Below are 20,378 nucleotides of genomic sequence, written 5' to 3'. Positions count from 1 at the left end.
ATTACATCACATAACTAAATATTATCCTCGTTTCCGCAAGCCATATTTCTTAATGAATTCTCTAATTAATTTAATTCACACAATGTGCATAATTTGGAGCTGAAAATGTCAGTGGGTCAGACTTAACCATATTGTTGCTGGCTGTCTATTTCAACGAGTGCCATATTAGCACAACATGACCTCTATGTAAATTACACAGACCAACTGTTGTAATTTTAATTCCAGAGTCAAATTAACATGTTCCGAAGATATCATACAAGTGCATTTAGCTCATTTTACACGTGCTAGTGTCAGCTGATGATTTCCACTTGCTTTAATTTTGTGGACTCCTTTTGATGGGAAACTTGATGACAGTGCAAGTTTCAGACGTTCGGTCATGGCAGAAAGCCTGTTATTGCTTTTATGCTTCTTACATTAAGTGCTGAACTTTCTCGTCAAGGTGACTTACCACTCTCAAAACCTAAGGCTAGTGGACCTTCATGCTTGTGCAGACCCTGTGATTTGGCTCATTCAAAACCCACTTGCATGTAAATTACTACACAATTTCTAATGAAGATGGGAATGTTGGCTACCTCTTAGGTTTTTTAACCCTTATCTCAATAACTCACTCCATAGTGTCGAGGTCAGAACACACAATTAAAGTCAGCAAGGCTGAAATGATCTTTGTCACCGGTGTATTTGTAACTGCAGAGTGAATAAATAATGTCCCGTGATTATAGGCAGTAACTGATTATTTCTGGGATTATTTTTAATGGGTTTTGAGTTGGAAAAGAACCTAAAAAGAATAGTTTTCCCCTTAGACTAATCTCGTAAGGATCTTCTTTTACGTGGGTGGATCAAAGTTTGGTTAATGGCAACATTTACACATAGGAAATGAATATAAATCATTACAACTAGTAAGAATTAAGGATACAACGTTTATTATTGATCAAACTGCTAAAAATTTACTCAATTTATTCATTAACTATAGGCTCAAATGGCATACAACATTGAAACTCGCTGCCAGATTTAGACTTAATCAGCAATTTTACCTGTATTTAAATTGATGAACTGGTAGATTTCCTCTCCATAAGCTCATTCCAAGTCCACTACTATTACCTGTTTGTGTCCGTTCTGTTGTATTGCATTTAAAGCTTGACAATCACTGTGCTGTCACCTTTAACTTGGTACTGTTTCCTAACCCCCGTGCATATTTAATTTACACAAAATGCACTCAAATTGGCCAAATGATGCCAGCATGAGTGAGATGCAGAAATCTGTGAATACATGAATAATTTGGCCAGTGGATGGAGCATATAAGCTTGCACATGCATTGCAAGGCTCGGGGGCTATCCTGAGGCCAATCATTTAGCTAACACGCTAATGAAAGTGTGTGTAGTGCAGCTAAGGGCAGCCACCATGGGAGGTAACACTCCCCTCCCTCCTCATGTTGGAGACTGTTAATAGGCTGGATGGAGCCAATGGTACTCCCATGAGAGGCCTGCTGATGAAGAGGAAAACCTGTCCTTGCCTCCACTAATCACTGCCTAATGGCTGCAGTAACACAGGTTTTACAAATGCAATTGTACACGTGTGTGTTTGTGTGTGTGTGTACCCAGCCAAGGTTATTATAGTTAATGAAACTAAAACATAAAATTAAATGTACCCAAAAAAAACATATTAGTAAACTGAAAAAATACATACTGGACTTTTGAAAGGAAAAACAAAGTGAACTCATAAAAGCAAATAGAAATGTAAAGAAATGGAGGTTTTTGTGCATGTGTTTATTGAGACTGGGATGCCTGTATGACTGTGAGCAAATTTCTTTGACAAACTGTTGCCATTTTACAATAGTTACAGTCACTGATATTGTGTTGTAATATACAATATTCTCCTGACAAAGACCCCCTTACCATGGCGAGACCCGTGACCTCCACACACAATGTAGTGCTCACAACTCAGCTGTGTTGTATGCATTTGTGTTGCTGCCAAGTCACTTGTGAAATTCTAGAGAGCCTGATTAACAATGCTAGCTTTAAGATTTGTATTCAATTCATTTGTTTGTTTCTCACTTCTCGGCCACACTGCACCATCTTGCTTGGACCCAGGAACTGTCAAACCAGTCCAGGCCCTTTTGGATTCCTTTTAAGTCAATTTCCTGGGGGAATGTGGCAAATCTGGTATGGAGAATGGGGGTGTTTTCTCTTTTGTTTGACAACTGTGTTGATTTAAAGCAGGCCAAAATAACAACAACAACAATATTAATAATAATGATGATGATGATGATGATAATAATAATAATAATGATAATAAAAGCTTGACTAGAAAAGTACCCAAGTCCTCACAGTTTAACGACAATCTAAATCTGACTGCTTCAGTGGGCCAATCATGTTTATAACTTTTAAGCTAAATATAACAAGCTGGTGACTCCTTAATCCTAGTGATGTGTCCATATCTAAAAGCCCTAGATTAATGGATCGAAGTGACTGTATGAAAACTCGATTACAATAAGAATAGGCAACTATTTCTGGAGAAAACACCCACACAATTCAGGTGTGTGCAGTGTAATCCCCTCTAAAAATGAGAACAAGACGAATAACTAGGGTTGCCAACTCCCTGAAAAATAAATAAGGGACACCTCGTGGCCAGGGCCGGGCGACCCAGTTGTCTTCACCCTTCCCAGTGTGGTAGCTCTTTTTTTGTGTGTGAAATTATTTTTTTAACCATTTGACTTGAATTTGATTTAAGTAGATGTTTATTCTTTGTGATATGAACACATGTGAAACAAATGATCATTTAGCCATTTATTTTTAGCTCAAAAATGACAACATTAACACAGTAAAACAGGTCTCCTTCTTAAACAGAAGCCTGTCATGCTTAACTTTTGAGAATATAAGTAAATCTTTCTTTAAAAGAACTCTGTCCTGCTTAACTTAAAATAATAGAAAACAATAGAAAGAAAAACATTCTTGTAACAGTGCACATTTAGTGCTTTTAGTACAATTGGCTTCAGTTGAGGTATTATTTCAGCTTTTCTAATGCTAATCAGCTGCTCCTGTTTGTAAACCCGCTTGTTCCCATGATTACGCATCTTAACTCATCATCATTATTCATCTATATATTACTTTTATGTATTAGTCATCTATTTGTTGTAATCATCTATCCTTGCAGTTGTTTATTACACAAAATAAATTATATTATCACACTTCTGGCCACATAGCGCTGATATTCACTGCACATGCCCATATTAACTTTTTCCAGCCAGGTGTTTTCCTTTTCCCATTCTTCCCCTTCTCTGAGGGGAACAAACATTGCTGCTCTAATGCTGGGCTTACACTGTGCGGTTTTAGGCCCATTTTGAGCCGATTTTTGAGTGATCTTCATCGTGCATCGTGTAGTATACGTGGGGTAACTTTGGAAAGCTCATCCGAGCCTTTTCGATGTGGCATCACAAAATTATCACGACCACAACAACAGTGAAAATAGTGGGATTTACATTGCTGCTCAATCACAGCTGCCTGATCAATGTTTTTCATTAGCAATTTAGCAAAGTTGATGGTGGTGGTGGTGTGTCTGTGTGAGTGTAATGCTGGGCTTACACTGTGCGATTTTTGGCCCATTTTGAACCGATTTTTGAGTCGTGCGACCGATTTGGCGATCGGCCCGATTTTGGCCTTCATCGTGCGTCGTGCATCGTGTAGTATACGTGGGGTAACGAGAAGTGATTAACACCTCACGACCAGCTCCCGATCATCAATCGCTCGTGAGGGTCTCACCACAGCCGCTCACACTGCTCGCGCGCAAACACGTAAACGTCGGTGAAAAAGACGGAGCAGCGCGGCTGTGCAGCGTGTGATCTGGACACAAGCGATGGAGGCACAACTTGTAGAACTTTGGAAAGCTCATCCGAGTCTTTTCGATGTGGCCTCACAAAATTATCACGACCACAACAACCGTGAAAATAGTTGGATTTACATTGCTGCTCAATCACAGCTGCCTGATCATGTTTTTCATTAGCAATTTAGCAAAGTTGATGGTGGTGGTGTGTGTGTGTGAGTGAAAGACAGAGAGGGAGAGCGAGCGACAGATTTTCTGTTATAACCTTCATTTTATGGAGGCACAGTGTGAGCACTCAGGTCGCATCAGAGCATCGGGCGGTATAGTGTGAGACCCTGCATCGTGACCTGCAAACTTCTAACCCCTGCGAGTCAATTGTGCAGTTTGAGCAGGAGCTGAATAACGTGACTGAAAAAAATCGCACAGTGTTTGCCCAGCTTTAGGTTTACTGTCGTCCGAGACTTGCACCGCAGTGTCTGCGTTTGTTTCCCTGTTGGCCATGCTTCTTGTTGTGGTCATCTGTTGTCTTCCGGTATTTTCTCCGTAAGCGACCTTTCCTCGACCAATGAGATGAGTGGTAATCTGAATTGTCATACTCGTAAGTGTGCTGTCAGCTCATTGGTCACAAAGCAGGAGAGGGGCTGGGAATTATGTTTTCAAACAAAGCGTTAATTCCATTAAAAATTATAGACTACTTTTGATTCTCACTGGATTACGGGACAAAGTGCGTCCCTTATTAGCTCAATACGGGACGTGTACTTTTGTTTCGAAATACGGGACGATTCCGTATTTTAAGGGACGGTTGGCAACCCTACGAATAACGTCAGACTAGTTTTAACAAAGGTGACCGAACAATTGAAAAAGGCGCAGCCATAGTCACATCACCGTGAAACTACGCGTCCTGCGTAGCTTCCATACTACTTGGCAATATTGTTCCTGGTGTAAAGTGAACGGGGAAACACGGAACTGAGTTAACAGAGCGCTTCCGGATATAACTTCCAAAGTAAAAGTTCTTAAAGAATTAGATGTAATAATTTGTCATGGCCAGTTTTATTTATTAAAATATATATCTTCTAATTATAGATGGTTGTTTCCAAAATCCAAACCAGATCATGGATTTCAATCCAAGACTTTCTCACTATGAGGCAACAGTTCTGACCACTGCATCACCATGCTGTCCTGTGGTAGAAACAAGCTTCCATAATTAGTTTTGGTTGAGCTAGTAATTTCTTTATCCAATAAGGATCAGGAATATTGAAATAAAATTCAGTGATGCATGCAAAGATCAGGGTTTACCAGATACTGCATATAAATTCCCCTGGAGTTTACTATACTCTTACGTTACATTACAAACTCATGATCTATATATTCATCTTATTTTATTCATTTTCAATACCTTTTTTTTCATCGATCCATCCATTTTCTTCTGATTATCCAACTCAGGGTCACAGCTGTCATAGGGTGAGAAGCCAGTCAGCCATGGATAAGCTGCAAATCTGTCACAGGGCTAACACATAGAAAGAAAACCATTCACACACACATTCACTTCGGAATCACCAGTTAACCTTAAATATATGTCTATGGACTGTGGGAGAAACTGAGATAATCTGGAGAGAACTGACACAGAAATGTGTATAACTTCCACTCAGAGAGGCCCCAGTGTGGATTCAAACCCAGGAACTTCACAGAAAATTCTATCAGAAATTTAAAAAAAAAAAACAAAAGCACGTGAAAACTGGATGAAAATTCATTTACATTCATAATGATTTGAATGTGAATAAACATTCATTTGTAGATGTAGCTAAAATTTAGGTACACGAGGGAGTGTCCGTCTTCTTGAAATTACAAATGTATGGTTTCCCATATATAATTTAGCTATTAGCTTTTACTACATGTTTTATTAGTTAACATTACCAGTGCTATTACCAGACCTATTACTGGAATCATATTATATTTTTCTCTATTGCAGTAATGTCATTCAGTAATCTCTTGCACTTTAATCAGCTGAGTTTGTATTAGTTCACGGAGGAGGAAAATGATGGAGTTGTCTACAACTTTAGACGAATGGAGAAATAGATTTGGTTTGTGTAAGCCTGCTGGACTTTAGCCCAAGTTTTATATTTTTAACTTATTAACCCACATGATACTCAGAGCTAATTATTTTTAGAGTGTAACTTAAGTTTAATTCTTAAAACAGTCACACCATAAATACTGTCAGACAGGAACCAAAATTACCTCTCACGAGGTGCCGTTATAAATATTTTAAATGTTACACAAAATTATAAGGTGAGATAAATAATAATAAGGTAACTAAATATATAATATCCAAACTATCCAAAGTTGTAAATAATATTGCAAAATCTAATATCCAACATAAATTTATAATCTATTCCAATTAATATAAAATATAAAATAAATAAGGTCACACTTCTAAGAAAAATAGGTCATCACAGTTAACTAAAATACACTTAAAACTAAAGCTAATTGTGATTAAAAAAATAAATAAATAAATATCACATTTAGTTTTAATTGTGATAAAAAATAAATAAATAAACATTAGATTTTGTAAAATTAAAACTAACTGAAATGATTTTGTGACCTTGGAAAATTAACTAAAATAAAATAAAATAAAAAATAGAGGAAATATCCTTAGTTTAAATATTTGTTAGCTCTGTTTAATCTCGAAATTTCGCCTTTTTTATTTCATGTCTTTTATTCATTTTTTTTAAAATGTGACCCTAATATTCCCTCGTTCATTACTGATTGTGAAATAATTTCTTTAGATTCCTTTATTTTGAAGGCGAAACGTCCAGTTTCCTGTACCGTCCGCGTTCTTTCCCGCTGACTTGCTTTCCGGGCAGAAACTCCGTCCAATCACTTTACTGACTATGTGGAAGTCGGCTGCAACGTCCTCATACAAAACTGAAGTTAAAGTTGTGGCGTGGATAGACCCTGCGGCGAAACTGAAAACTTTTCTCTTTGACGTCGAAAGGTTTGTGGAGTATTTCGAGGTAGACGTAATGGCTCGCGGATGTGGACATGACCGAACCGGTACTGTACGTTAAGGCAAATTAGTGCTTTAACATTGTACCTACGTGCTGCGCCACGGGAGTCGGACCCTGCTGTATTGATGAGTGACAACACTGACTACCGCTGCTGCTCCGTGAAATATTTCTAGCATGCCACGCAGGCAGATAACTTCTCCAAAGACTAGAAAAGTGTGCCACAGAGGCGGCACTTTCAGTATGGTTCTTTGACGTGTTTTTACATTTACAAAGGGTTTGTTTGTTTGTTTAAATTAAAACTATGTCAATAATGAGGATTAGAAGATATTTAAGGGACAGCGGGAGGGTGCTGGCGTTTGTGTTCGTAGCTTCTGTCATTTGGCTGCTGTTTGACATGGCTGCTCTCCGCATGTCACTAAACGAAGTGAATACCGAGCTGCTAAAAGAGCGTGTGATACGAGAAAAGGAGCTTTTCAAACAGCAGCTGAAGGCCACGCAGCACACTAGAAGGGGGTTTAAACACCCGGTGCAGAGGATGGACTGGACACAGGCGGGGAAAGGACCACTCACTTCAGGTGTCAAACTTGACCAGGTTTACAGACATGGAGGCAAAGAACGGGATCAAAAGAGGAACTTTATTAAAAGTCAAGGAGACAATGTTCCCAAACGTGATAATGGAGCTTCCCTGCACAATTTTACTCCAAATCAGGAAGTTCATAGGAAGAAGAAACCTGTACATTTTGATCTAAATGTAGCAGTGGCAAATGTAACCCAGAAAAATAAACTTGCCTTAAAGGAGGAGCCTGTTGAAGTTGCACAAAGTCATCAGGACAAGACGGATAAGGCAAATAAAGCAGTTAAAAAGCAGCTTGAGGCCGAGGAGGCACACCCAGATAAAACAACACCCAAACAACCTCCCAACAAGGATGTAAAAAGACTAGAGAACGAAGATACAAAAGAAAGGGAGCAGCTCAGCGAGACTGTTAAAAGTCCTGTGAATGAAAAAAAGGAACCTGTGAAGCCTTTAGTCGTTCTCCAAGGAGGATCCGACTCCAAGAATAACTCTGCTGTTAGAAAATCAGGTGTCCACAAAGTGCTTTCTCTGGATTTGACTTCCAGTCCTAGAGATGCTAACGCAGTAGGCCAGTTTGGTCAGCCAGCTGTCGTTGGCTGGAAAGAGGATGCAGAGGTGAAGAAGAGATGGGACGAAGGCCATTTTAACGTCTACCTCAGTGACAAGATTCCAGTGGACCGTGCCATTCCAGACACCAGGCCGCAGATGTGAGTCTTCTGCACGTCATCTCTGAAGCTGCCACCACTTGCAAAGCTTGAATGTTAATTTTTGCTGTGTTTTCCAGGTGTGAACAGAGTCTGGTCCACGATGACTTACCTTCCACCAGCGTGATCTTCTGCTTCGTGGATGAAGTGTGGTCAACGCTCCTCCGCTCCGTGCACAGTGTGCTCAACAGATCTCCACCCCACCTCCTTAAAGAGATTATTCTGGTGGATGACTTCAGCACAAAAGGTAACAGTGTCTGGAATTCATCATAGCTTGGCCTTGTCTTCATGGGGTATCTCAGTTGGGTTGATTAAAAATTTGTTATTAAATGTTGGCTATTCAAATATCTTTTTCATTGTATGCTCAAATGCAATGTACTATATAGATTGTTAGGAAAACCATTAGATCATTATTGATCAGCCAGAAGTGTTAAAATATGTGACAGCTGCATATTGGTTTTACAATTAAACCATTGATTTATTTTACATGTACCTACTATTACTTAAGTGATTGATTGGATGATTTATTTTGTTATTTATTTATTTTAATTTCTGTATAATCTATGCAGGCTTAGCAACAATATAAATGATCATAATTTTATTGTCTTTCACATTGTCATTTTTAATTGTTCTCTGCTGTCAGTGTAACTTGCATGCATGAAGTAGCTTTACCAAGAGCTTTTACTCTGGCAGACTATCTTAAAAAGCAGCTGGATGATTACATGGCCCAGTTTCCCAAAGTGCGAATCGTTCGTCTCAAGGAGCGCCAGGGCTTGATCAGAGCTAGGCTAGCTGGAGCTGCTGTTGCCAAAGGTATGTATGGTCAAGACTAATCTCATATAAGGGTGTCTCTTATACTTTATGAGTCTATAAACATGGTATAGATACGGGTTAGAGGATACGGCTCCCAAAAAAGAAAGATAAAGACAGCAATAGAATATGCATTAATATGTCAAATTGTGTGCTCAGGTAAACTAATGTAGGAACAAGGGTCATAAATAATGCCAGCAGGCTAATATATTTAATGGAACTACATTCATGTGACAGCTTTGTTGTGAAGTATTCTATTATTTAATTTGAACTATGTTTTGATTTAATGTTTGAGGTGCTGTAAAAAATGTTCGACTTCACAAAGCACAAAAATCTTACCTGAACCCTTCATGGCTGCCACCTTTTGCACCTCTGCACAGCCTGCTGCTCTGTTGACCAAATGTTCTTGTTGGGTCTCTAACTATGACTCAAGAAACCAAACAATACTTATAAATGGAAGCGCTTGCAGTCCTCAAGGCCAAGAGTGGTGGATCAGGTCTCAGGACCAGCAACATATAATCCATAATGCAGCGTTACTCTTCTGACACCAGCGTGCATGGCAAATGCAGGTGGTCAGATGTATGTCCCTGTTTTTACACCTTTCAGATTAGAACTGTAAAAACATTATGCAATATATGCAGTAATACTATTACTATTATTGATGTTACTGCAAATATTCTTTACATGCATTGACAAAAGTGACTCGTGAGGGTTGTGTGCGTTGTAGGGTTCTTAAAACGTTTAACTGCAGCAGGACTCTTATGCTTTCCTTTGACGCAGGTGAGGTTCTTACCTTTCTTGACTCTCATATTGAATGCAATGTGGGGTGGCTGGAGCCGCTCTTAGAGAGAGTCTATCTGGATCGAAAGAAAGTACCCTGTCCAGTTATTGAAGTTATCAGTGATAAGGACATGAGGTAAGTGGATAATACCATATTTAATTAATTAGTTATGTGTTTTGGTATAATAACGGCCAAAAAATGGATTGTGTTGTGGCTTTTCATCCTCAGTTATATGATGGTTGACAACTTCCAAAGGGGTATTTTCAAATGGCCTTTGGTGTTTGGTTGGAGTGCAGTACCACCAGAGGATATCAAGAAATTTAATTTGACCATCTCTGATCCTATCAGGTAAAATTTATGTTTTGTTTTTTTGTTGTTTTTTTTTGTTTGTTTTTTTTATAGCTCTAGTGGCTATTTTTAGTAATCTCTTTTGTTTGTTTTCTGTCCTGTAGATGCCCAGTTATGGCTGGGGGCCTTTTCTCAATTGACAAACAATACTTCTTCGAACTTGGTACCTATGATCCCGGTCTGGATGTGTGGGGTGGGGAGAATATGGAGATTTCATTTAAGGTTTGTCACTCAGCTAATTTACTGGGAATATTGGTCACAGCTGTTTGGAAACAGCCTTCAAGTTAGTGTTTGTCACATGGCTGATGATGTGCTGTACCTGTTGCCGTTTGAACAGATCTGGATGTGCGGCGGAGAAATCGAGATTATCCCCTGCTCTCGTGTGGGACACATTTTCCGCGGGCAGAATCCGTATAAATTTCCCAAAGACCGGCAGAAGACAGTGGAGCGTAACCTGGCAAGGGTGGCTGAAGTGTGGCTAGATGAGTACAAGGATCTTTTCTATGGCCATGGATACCACCACCTGCTGGATCAAAAGCGCATTGATATTGGCAACCTCACAGAGCAGATTGAGCTAAGGAAGAAGCTGAAATGCAAAAGCTTCAAGTGGTACCTGGATAATGTTTATCCGGACATGGTTGCTCCTTTAGTGAAAGCTGAAGGCCTGGTATGTGCTCTATCTGTTCATTTAACCCAGTGTCAGCATTCTGTCTGATTGGAATATAAACGGACTATTTTCTTGTGTTCTTGTAAATCAGTAAACAAATCCTGTGTTTACTGGGGTTTCACTTCTCTTAAAATGCTTTCTTTTTTTCTTTTTTTTTAGGTCTTCAATCGTGGCTTGAGAAAATGCCTGGCTTTGCATAACGGCTCTTTGTGCTTTGAGACGTGTGATCTCAGCAAGCAGGTAGGTGTTTAACAGATTATTTAAATGTAAATATCACCAAATGATCTGTAGTAGGGCTTTTTGTATGTGTTTTTCTTGGTCTTTACACAGGCAAAAAATGTGGATGATTTGCATGTTTGGTGGTCATGACTGTGGTAATTATGGTGCGGGAATAACAAAAATACCCAGAAATAACCAAGACAAATGCAGTCAAAGTCTGAGAAAGGACCCAAGCCACTATAAACAAGTGTGGAGTCCAAGACGAGACCAAGTTTTTCTAAATGTGGCCTCTTTGGATTCAAGTCAGCACCACTGAGGCGTCTTTCAAAATCTTACATTGTTTGACATGCAGCATATTTACCTGCTGGTCACTCTGTCTCCTTTTCTCTCATTTTCAGGGTCAGCACTTTAATTACACCTGGATTAAACACATTCAGCAGCAGAACCTGTGTGTTGCTGCCCAAGGCAGCAGCAATAGGTTTGCTTTACGGTCATGTGACGGCACCAAGCCTGAGCTGCGCTGGTTCCACAAATCCTCCAACTCTGCTCTGGTAGGTTGACTAAGGGTGTGCCATTTGCTTTGTACAATATCTTTGTTTTGTCTTTAGTCCAAACCACAGAGCTGGCCTCCTTTAAATCCACGTAAGGAGTGTTTAGATGCAAGCGTTGCATTCATGTCCCTCCCACCCTTTTTTTTTTTTTTGTCTTTAAGGCGGAGCACCTCATAGCAGAGTTTGTTTCCAACCATATGTGCCTGGAAGCAGGACCTAGGAGTGACGACCTTCGTCTCAACCCTTGTGAACCCAGCAGTAGCTTCCAGAAGTGGCAGTTCACGAACTACCTTGTGTAGTGGATGAGACTGAAATGAGTTTTATGTGATAAAAATGCACTACAAAAAAACTTCAGTGGCCTCATGCTACAGCACGGTCCGTGGTCCAGCCTCAAATCAGGACTTTCCAGGGTACAAAAGAAGCGTTTTGGGGGCATTAATAAGCATGATTTCTTTTCTCTTTTTTTTTCTTTTTTTTAAGTGACTGATGTGGGATTGTGTGCCAAAGGACTGGGACTTAGTAATTTAAAAAAATAATATCCTCTACACTATCACCTGGGGGAAAAGTGAGATTCAGATGGACATCTTTGTTTAACACTTCAGTTCTTTAGTAAAACATTTACAAAGATCAAATGTTAAACAGTGCCTTATAGATTCATCATTGCTGGGACTAAATAATGAGTTAAATTGCATGAAGCTGTTTGTGTAAAACACTTTTTTTTTTTTAAATATCTCGAGATGAGATGTGTGCTTTGAGCGGTCATTTGGGGGGAAAAGCTGCTTTTGTGGGGTTTTTGTGTGTCGGTTTTGCTGTGAAAACTTGATGATTTTGTTTTTGTCACTAGAGGGAAGTGTTGCTTCAAAACACTCAATAAACCTGTGCTCTGATTTCATGAGTTTATTACATGATCACAAACATTTCAAGAAAAAGACATGAATGAAAATGCATTTTTGGTGAAAGTAGGTGAAAATAATAACAAGTTGATGAATGTGCAACAGTATATATTTTGTTATTTCCCTCCATCTGCCATTTGAATTTCTTTTTAATAGTTATTTACTGAGGTTACTTCTGAGGAATTTAAAACTTTTAACGCCGGATTTCTCATACCAAAAATCTCAATAGCCAATAGTAACAACATAAATCAACGGTTTTCTTTACAAATATGAGATGTTTTCGCTCTATTGAGCCGAGTACCTTAACCGTGACTGTTATGTATGCATGTAAGGTTTGCACATAATGGGGTGTTACATTGGATATTTCTGTGTAAACTGTAAAGCACACATGTTCCTTTTGTTTTGTTTTTTTGTTACGGTTTCATTAGATGGACATTGAAACCAGATTCTTAGTGATTAATTGTCATGTACTCAAACTCATCTATCTTCTGACGGGTGTTGCCTCTGCGGATCCTGCGATAGGACACGGTGCTGTACTTGGTAGATGTGAGATGGTTAAATGAATGCTGGCTCTCACTGCAGCCAGATTTCTTTACCAAAGGCAGGCTGGAGTAACCCGGGTGGGGGTTTTGATAAAGACCAGCATGGACATTAAAGTTCGGACCCTGCTCAGCTTTCTGATCCACTTGAAGCCGACCAGCACCTGATTTCTGGCCTTCAGCACCAAACAGCTGGTCTGGGTAGTTTGCCTCCCTGTGCAGCCTTGCATAACTCTCCTCATTAGGTACATCAAAGCTTAGGGCTGGTGTGTGAGTTTCTAGTTCCACTTCTTCCTCTTTGATTTGCCGATTTGCTAAAGAGAAAACGAAAGACAAAATCTTTTCTTTTACAGTCTATAAACAAAGACCACTTTTATTTCAATGCGAAGTTATATGAAATTCCTCTTACCTTCTTCCGCTGATACATTTTGTTCAGGGTGAGCTTGCATTTCTACAGTTGTCCAGTGTGGCTGCAAAAACTCCTTACACATTCTCATAAACTCTCCTGGAGTCTGTTCAGAATCAGCACCTTGTTCCCCAGAGTCTAATGCAAACATTAGTTTAGCTTTGGCGGTATGAAACTTTTGGGGTTCTTCTTGGGTCCAAGTGATCTGATGGATCATTTCCATTCCCATGTCTAAATTTTCTTTGGCAATATTGGCTTCATGTTCTTCCCCTGCCTTTACCTCTCTCTGATGGCTAGGTTCATCTGCCACAGTGTTTGCAAGATGTCGGCACTTGATGCCGGTTGATGCAGTAACGATGTTCACCTGAGCTTGCTCCTCATCACTGTAAAACACAGAGTCATCTCCCTCTTCCAGGGTCCACACATCTCTATCTTCAGGTTCCTTCAGAGTCTTAAAGGCTTCAATGCTGATCCCACTGAGAATCTCCAGTACCTGAGGTGCCAGTGCATCTTCTTCTTCTGCACTGCGTTTTGGGGTATTTGGAGGGATTGCACTCATCTCCATCTGTCTTTTGGTTCTTGAGTAGTGTTGAAAATGGCAAATCAGTTCTGATGCACTTTCTCTTAAATCCCAACTTAAACAAGTATTGTCACATTACCTTCTCCGCTGGTCCGAATGTGTTGCTCCTGTTTTGCTTTGTCAGTCAACTGAGAAAGTATCCATCGTGCTTTTCAATGAGCGATGCAAGCTCGGGCTCTGTGGTGGGCTCTGTACCGCTAGTACCATGTAAATCTCTGTTTGTGTTGAATCACCAAAGAACAGAGGCTTTGCTGTAGTCCAAACAAAGGTTCATTGTGGCTCTGGGACCTACGATTGTACTCATATTTAAATCTGTACTTGGTGACCACCTTCATTCTGCAATGTTTTGAGTCAAGATTAACATTCTGGTTATTCTGTTTTCAATGCACTACTTACAGTCCGAACCAACAAAGTTTGTACACCCTGAAACAGCTTAAGAACATAAAGACTTCAAGGTTCTAGAACAACTAAATTGCTAACGAAACATACAGTAAAATCACCACTGATTCATTCCACATAGAAGTGGAAATTCCATTAATATGCTATAACATACTGCAATTCAAGTGGACTACAAAAAGGAACTAGACATTTGCACCTTATCTGCTCTGTGGCTTTTCTATGATAGGAAACTTTGACCAATAGCAGGTAGCTCTTTTTAGGCCAGACTGTTAATAGTATAAAGAGTGATTATGTCTGTACATGATTTAAAGCTGAAAGTGATCTTGCGTCTTCAGGTCAGAAGTATTTGAGCAATAGCACAGTTTTTGTCATTTTGCCTCTTTACACCACTACAGTGGATTTTAAGTCAAACATTTAAGATATGACTGAAGTGCAGCCTTTTAATTTTAATTCAGCGGGTGTAACAAAAGTATTGTGTTGACTCTTTAGCATTTAGTTTTATACTCGATCACTAATTTCTTGCTCATTGTAAAGACCCTTTTTGTTTGCCTTGATACTCTTGGGTTGATTTTGCAGTATGCTTTTGGTCATTATCTATTAATATCCATCTTTATCCATCCCATCAGTTTTTGCAGCATTTGACTGAGTAGGGTATCCGGTCGTTAAGTGATGACGTGACGAATCCTACTTCCGGGCCTAAAGTAGTCTGCGTTTAATACGGCTTTGTGTTGTTAACATGTTTAATGTTTTGTATTTTCTTCTATTTAATCTCAAAAAGCTAAAACAGTCGGTGATCACTGTTGACCTCCCTCGGCTTTTATTACCGCTAATCATTTATTTAAGCTCAGTTTTTAAAACCTTAGGATGTAACTACAGCCCAGCCCATGCAGCAGTATATGAATGACTAACCTCGTATTGTGGATGGATTATCTCAGTTGTTCTCCTGGCTGAAGTTTGGTCCTTTTACAGCATCCTGCCATGCGATTGCATTTGTTCCTGACACTCACGTTAACTTTTATCGAGTGGAAAAAAAATTAGCTTGTTGGATGTTAAACTCAATTGTTACACCTGGTAGAGCAGAACGCTGATCATTTTATTAAAGATGAAAGACTTTAGACAGTTTTTCAACTCTCAGTAATGCCATAGTGATCGTTTGATATATGGACCTGCAGCAGAGTTTAGGCCCAGACACGGCTAGTGACGTCAGACTTAACGACCGGATAGCCCTGTATACACACTTCCTGTTACTCCACCATGTTTGACAGATGGTGTGGTTTACTTCAGATTTTGAGCTGCTCCTTTCCTTCTCCACATTTTTTTCTTTGCATTGTTCTGGTACAAGTTGATCTAAGTTTCATCTGTCTGTCTTTTGATTGCAGACTATGACAATGATGTGTCTGGCTCCATAAGTGTGTTTCTGACATGGTTAGAAGTTGGGAAGGAGGTTTTCTTATTGTGTTGTTTTCCATTTTCTTCAAGATGTTTGTTGTTGCTGAGTTGCCCAATGAACTATTTTGTTTATTTCGTCATTCTTAAGGTTTGCTGTCTCTCTCGTAAGTTTATTTTGTTTTTCAAACAGATTTGTAATCTCATTCACCAAATCTCTCTCACCATATACAACTTCATCACTTCAACACAACTTAATTGTTATGGATTATCTAGGAAACGGGCTTCATCTGGCCTTGAAGCTGCTGTAATAATGCGATACATTGTATCGGGGGTAACTTGCTTTCTTTGTGAAGGTAACAACCCTTTCCAATTTATCCATCAGTTGTAGTACAAGCCCTCTTTCTGTAGCAGCAACTTGAAACAACAGAAGTAGTTGTTTTACAGGATATAGATGAATTCTTCTCAACTAGTTTTAAAGCCGTGTTCATTTCTTCAATTAATTCATCTTTTAATGACACAGTAATTTTTTTCACTACCTGCATCTTGCACCAGTAATTTTCAGTGAGTGTGGCTCACTCCAAAGTTGCATCTTCACCAACATTGAGACTGCAATGCTACATGAAAAGTAAAAGGAAGCACCGGTGACTGGAAACATCTTTAAAAGTTTATTGTTCGTTAAGAATTTTCTGTACATCATGATTTTATTTACAAAAAAAAAAAAAGACTGTGGATCATCGACATTAATGACACTCTTGCCACAGAAAATAAATGATACATTTTTACAGCAATTTCAACAATTTACAAGAAATTGTTACTTTCAGTGTTTCTGAATACTGAAAGAAACTTATACACAGTCGGAAAAAACAATTTGGAAATGAAAGCACTTAAGTAGTACTCTCATACCCACATCCTGTTTTTGAGCTGAGCAGCTATCTATAGGGCGTAGAGGCTTGGTTTTGGTTTTGAGCACCTGAATATGTCATAAGTGATTTATGTCTTCTCATGTGCTTTAGGTTACATGTTTGTTTTAAATTTTGAAGTTGGCTACATTGATACAGTTGCTGCGACTTAAATCGATTAATGCTCATCACAATCTGTGAACATGACAAAAAATGAATTCAAGTAAGTAGGATATATAATTTCATCTGTCACACTTTACAGTCTGTTCAGTTTACATTCATTCAGCCTGCATTTGATTTTGTAATGCTTTTGTGCCACAAGTTAAAGCCAAGCAAGCGAGCCAGGCAGGAACTATAGGGGTAAATGCATACAGTATAAAAGTGTCCAACTTGTTTGCATTCCCATGAAGGGTTAACCCAGGCTTTTAAGTGTGGCGAAACACTTGATTGCATTGTCTGTTTCTATTTGTAATGTGTTAGGAACTTGACAGACCCTGTTTACCAACACTTAATACTGAATAGACACAAGGAGCATTTGGAAAGCGAATCACTGAGTGTTTGTTCCCATCTCCTCCTCTTCAACTGATCGTTGAAGTCCAGGAATTAACTTGAGAATGTGTTTGCGGACACTGGTTCTCCTGCCTCTTCTGGGCAGGGTTCCAAACAAGGACGAGATCCTTGTTTCCTCCCAGGACGGAGACAGAGAGCTGGTGCTGCCGGCCAAACTGGAGCTGCTGGAGCGGCCAAGAGGTTGGTGGTGATTGCTGGAGCTCGATGTGTGAGCTGAAGAGCTGTCTTGCGAAGGAAAGTCTTTGGAGAAGAAGCAGTTATCATCTGTGGTGCTGGCTGCACTGCTGGGACAGGGTGAGATCACGTCCCCAAACACACTGGCTTGGTCACTATCATCTGTCATCACACTCCTGTAGCTGCTGTCACTGGAAAAACGCCGGCCCAAGCGCCTGATGGGGGAGCTCAAAATAGCTGTGGAGTCTATCAGGAGGTCGAGACTGCTGTCGTTTAAATTACCTGAAAGCACAACAAAATCCCAGTTAGCTGATAAGAAATTTGTATCAGGAAGCTCATCAGCAACTTCCGCTGTATGTTTATCTGTCAGGGGAAGGCCATTTGAATTATCTGGAGTTTACACATCAATTCACATCATCGATGGCACATGCTTCAGAGAAATGTTAATGGCTGTGAGAAAGGAAGTGCTGTGGTCTGACAGCTGAGCATACTTCTCACCTCGCATTAGACGCTTTTCCTGTAAATTAAGGCCCTGCAGCTCCACCAATTTCTCACGTAGTGATTGCTGTATGGGCAAAAAAGGCAACAAAAACATTACACTTGTGCTTCCAGTAAAACTCTTAACTAATTCACTGAGAACATTTGCCTACAAAGATATTTGCACACAATGTCCATGCAGAGTATAGCCTGAGTAATTCAGCTGTGCAGCTGCAGGTTAGAAAGTATTGCTGGGGGTGTTTGAGGCTTCACTACTGCATGGCTTGGTGACTGCTCTTTTTTTTTCTTTGCCTACATCACACAGCTAAATGGTGTCACCATCAAACACAGACAGGATTTAAGAGACTCACCTTGAGGGCGTCCATCTTCTTCTCCAACTCTATCTGCTTCACTATATTCCCACAAACAGTCTCTAGTCTGGAAGAATATATAACACATAATTACACTCTGTTATAATCCTATTATAAACTATTGTTATAGTGACTTTTTAGTTATCATCTGTTGTGCTTTTTTTTTTCTAGCAGTATTTAGGAAGTTATAAATGTTGTCACTCACTTTAGACAGTTGGTGGATTTTCTTATCTGATCAAGCACGCACTGGTGAGATGAGCCTTCAATGCTGACGCCATTGACCGTGACAATTATATCGCCTGTAAAAGATAAGGATGCAGAAATATAAGGAACGAATTGGTTATGATTACACAACATAGCTGTAAACTGCATGTGCACATCAGTGCGTGAGATTGCAGGCGTAGGTGTGAAGGCATGTAGGTATTCACATATAAGCGTAAGCGATATATCTGTCAATCGTCACGCAGCCCAAATGGGGCCTATACGGTAGAAAGGATGTGGGCGGCTCACCTGCGGTCAGGCCAGCACTCTCAGCAACACTGTCCTCGTTCACCTTGCAAACAAACGTGCACATCTCCACTGCAGGGCTGTTTTTCAGCTGCAGCCCGTAAGTCTGCAAAGAGAGACAAACGTGTCACAAAAAAGCGAGCCAAAAGCAACCCTTTTTTTCCCCCCTACACAACTTAAGCATGCTTCAGTGTTTGCTTACCTGAATATCAAAACCAAATGTCTCATTGTCTTGCTTTTCCAAAATAATCGTGGTTCTGTGCAAAAGCAGAAAAAGCAAACGACTATTAATTAATATCAATTTTTAAGAAATGTAATAAACTGTTCATGCACAAAAAGTCCAGTAGACAGTTTTTCTTTTACACGTATAAAAGATGAAAAGTTGCACATCAATCCTGATATATTTACCGTTGTGGGTCTGTGTAATCAACCAGTGAGTTGGAGTAAGCCGGCTTGGACTGCAAACAGAGAGATGCAGAGTTCCTCTTTAAAAACAACAAAGGGCACTTTTTAAACTTTTAATCCTTCCTAGAAAGTATAAAAGTGTTGTTTTTTAAAAATAACAATAGAGATTTAAAAATTATTTGTTGAGCTGCAGAGAGCTGCTTTGTTTATTTCTCGTAAATTGGTGAAACTATATCACATTACGGCTTAAATCTCAGCTGTAATCCCACGTTGCAAATCAGTGTTTCGGTTATTTGATTTAGACAGCAGAAGTCTGAGTATTTACTGATGTGAAATTATAAACACACATACGTGTATTGCACTTGACATATTGTCTCACCTTGCAAACTCTGGGCTGTGAGCCAGTGCTGTGACGGTGCCGATCACTGTTCCCCCTCAGTGAAGCTCGGTACCACAGAGAACTTTTCTTCTTTGGGGTATTATCCAGAATGTAACTCTCCTGGCTGCCCTGGCGCTGAAGTCCATTGATATTCATGATGGAGTGCATGGTAGAATAGTCCTCAAAGCAGCATTGTGTCCTGCTGCAGCAGCTCTTCAGCGATTGTGTGGTCCTGCCCTGCCGTGCAGCCAAAAGCAAATGCATCAAGCGGAAATCCACATCATGTGATAGCTGTGGTAAACCGCATCTGCACTTCTCAGCTTCACGTACCTTGTTTCCTGTTCACCGCCTTTAACTTTTTTCTGTCTTTTCTCAAGAAGTGCTTCTGTGTTGGTTTGAAAAGAAAAAGCAAGGAGAGTGTTTAAGCTGTTTCTTTTTGAATTCCCCTTCAAACAGTCCCCTTTTCTTTTAGCAGTCTTTGCAATTTGATTTATGGTCTGTCAGAAATCAGCAATGCATGAGAAACTGGCCACCTCACCTCTCCAGCAGCACCTGCTTCCAGCCTCACTCACTCTCAGTTTTGTCAATGGGGCTAAGCCTGTGTTCTGTGCTCTGCCAAGCAGGGAGACTTGTCTTATAGGGCCAGACAAAAGGCTGATTTAGCTCAAGGCCAGTTTCATGCTTCCTAAACAGACAGCACGGGTCATTGGGCCGAAGGCATCAGACATGGTTGGATCAAAAGAAAAAAAACACACATACACAGGCAGGCTGGCAGGCGTGCAGACAGTGGTTAAAGAAAACTAAGCTATGGTGCACAAACTTCCTCTTTCTCTCGCCAACACCATTGCCTTTAAAACATATACAGAGTTGCTTTACACTCCATTGTATAAAGCCCATGTAAGAAGCAGGCTGCCT

At 39.9% G+C, this 20,378-nt stretch overlaps 3 protein-coding genes across 6 annotated transcripts; 1 reads left to right on the top strand and 2 right to left on the bottom strand.

The window, feature by feature from the left end:
* The first annotated feature begins 6,658 nt into the window (after window positions 1-6,658).
* galnt5 (polypeptide N-acetylgalactosaminyltransferase 5) lies at window positions 6,659-12,362 on the top strand. The gene is made up of 10 exons (XM_004555406.4): window positions 6,659-8,102; window positions 8,180-8,346; window positions 8,793-8,912; window positions 9,690-9,825; window positions 9,919-10,038; window positions 10,143-10,260; window positions 10,376-10,705; window positions 10,865-10,945; window positions 11,323-11,475; window positions 11,637-12,362. The coding sequence occupies exons 1-10, from the start codon at window positions 7,123-7,125 to the stop codon at window positions 11,772-11,774; spliced, it is 2,343 nt and encodes a 780-aa protein (XP_004555463.3). The 5' UTR covers window positions 6,659-7,122; the 3' UTR covers window positions 11,775-12,362.
* Window positions 12,363-12,619: 257 nt separating this feature from the next.
* ermn (ermin) lies at window positions 12,620-14,110 on the bottom strand. Of its 2 annotated transcripts, XM_004555408.2 has the most exons (3): window positions 13,973-14,110; window positions 13,317-13,891; window positions 12,620-13,221 (listed from the first exon to the last, which is right to left on the bottom strand). In XM_004555408.2, exons 2-3 carry the CDS (start codon window positions 13,876-13,878, stop codon window positions 12,818-12,820), a joined length of 966 nt encoding a protein of 321 aa, XP_004555465.2. In that variant the 5' UTR covers window positions 13,879-13,891; window positions 13,973-14,110; the 3' UTR covers window positions 12,620-12,817. The 2 variants fall into 2 exon arrangements, with proteins under 2 accessions (XP_004555465.2, XP_004555464.2); XM_004555407.2 differs by having other exon boundaries at window positions 13,317-14,110.
* Window positions 14,111-16,333: 2,223 nt separating this feature from the next.
* On the bottom strand, window positions 16,334-20,205 carry cytip (cytohesin 1 interacting protein). 3 transcript variants are annotated; one of them, XM_004555404.5, is made up of 10 exons: window positions 20,002-20,205; window positions 19,794-19,848; window positions 19,464-19,700; window positions 19,088-19,164; window positions 18,882-18,936; window positions 18,683-18,785; window positions 18,378-18,471; window positions 18,173-18,239; window positions 17,823-17,889; window positions 16,334-17,606 (listed from the first exon to the last, which is right to left on the bottom strand). In XM_004555404.5, the coding sequence occupies exons 3-10, from the start codon at window positions 19,629-19,631 to the stop codon at window positions 17,128-17,130; spliced, it is 1,110 nt and encodes a 369-aa protein (XP_004555461.2). In that variant the 5' UTR covers window positions 19,632-19,700; window positions 19,794-19,848; window positions 20,002-20,205; the 3' UTR covers window positions 16,334-17,127. The 3 variants fall into 3 exon arrangements, with proteins under 3 accessions (XP_004555461.2, XP_076731172.1, XP_076731173.1); XM_076875057.1 differs by lacking the exon at window positions 20,002-20,205 and having other exon boundaries at window positions 19,464-19,959; XM_076875058.1 differs by lacking the exon at window positions 20,002-20,205 and having other exon boundaries at window positions 19,088-19,137; window positions 19,464-19,954.
* Window positions 20,206-20,378: the final 173 nt, after the last annotated feature.

Source organism: Maylandia zebra, linkage group LG16, assembly GCF_041146795.1.
Source record: "Maylandia zebra isolate NMK-2024a linkage group LG16, Mzebra_GT3a, whole genome shotgun sequence".
NCBI classification, from domain to species: Eukaryota; Metazoa; Chordata; class Actinopteri; order Cichliformes; family Cichlidae; genus Maylandia; species Maylandia zebra.
The sequence above is the reverse complement of the archived record's forward strand: the minus strand, read 5'-3'. Positions and strand labels throughout refer to the sequence as shown.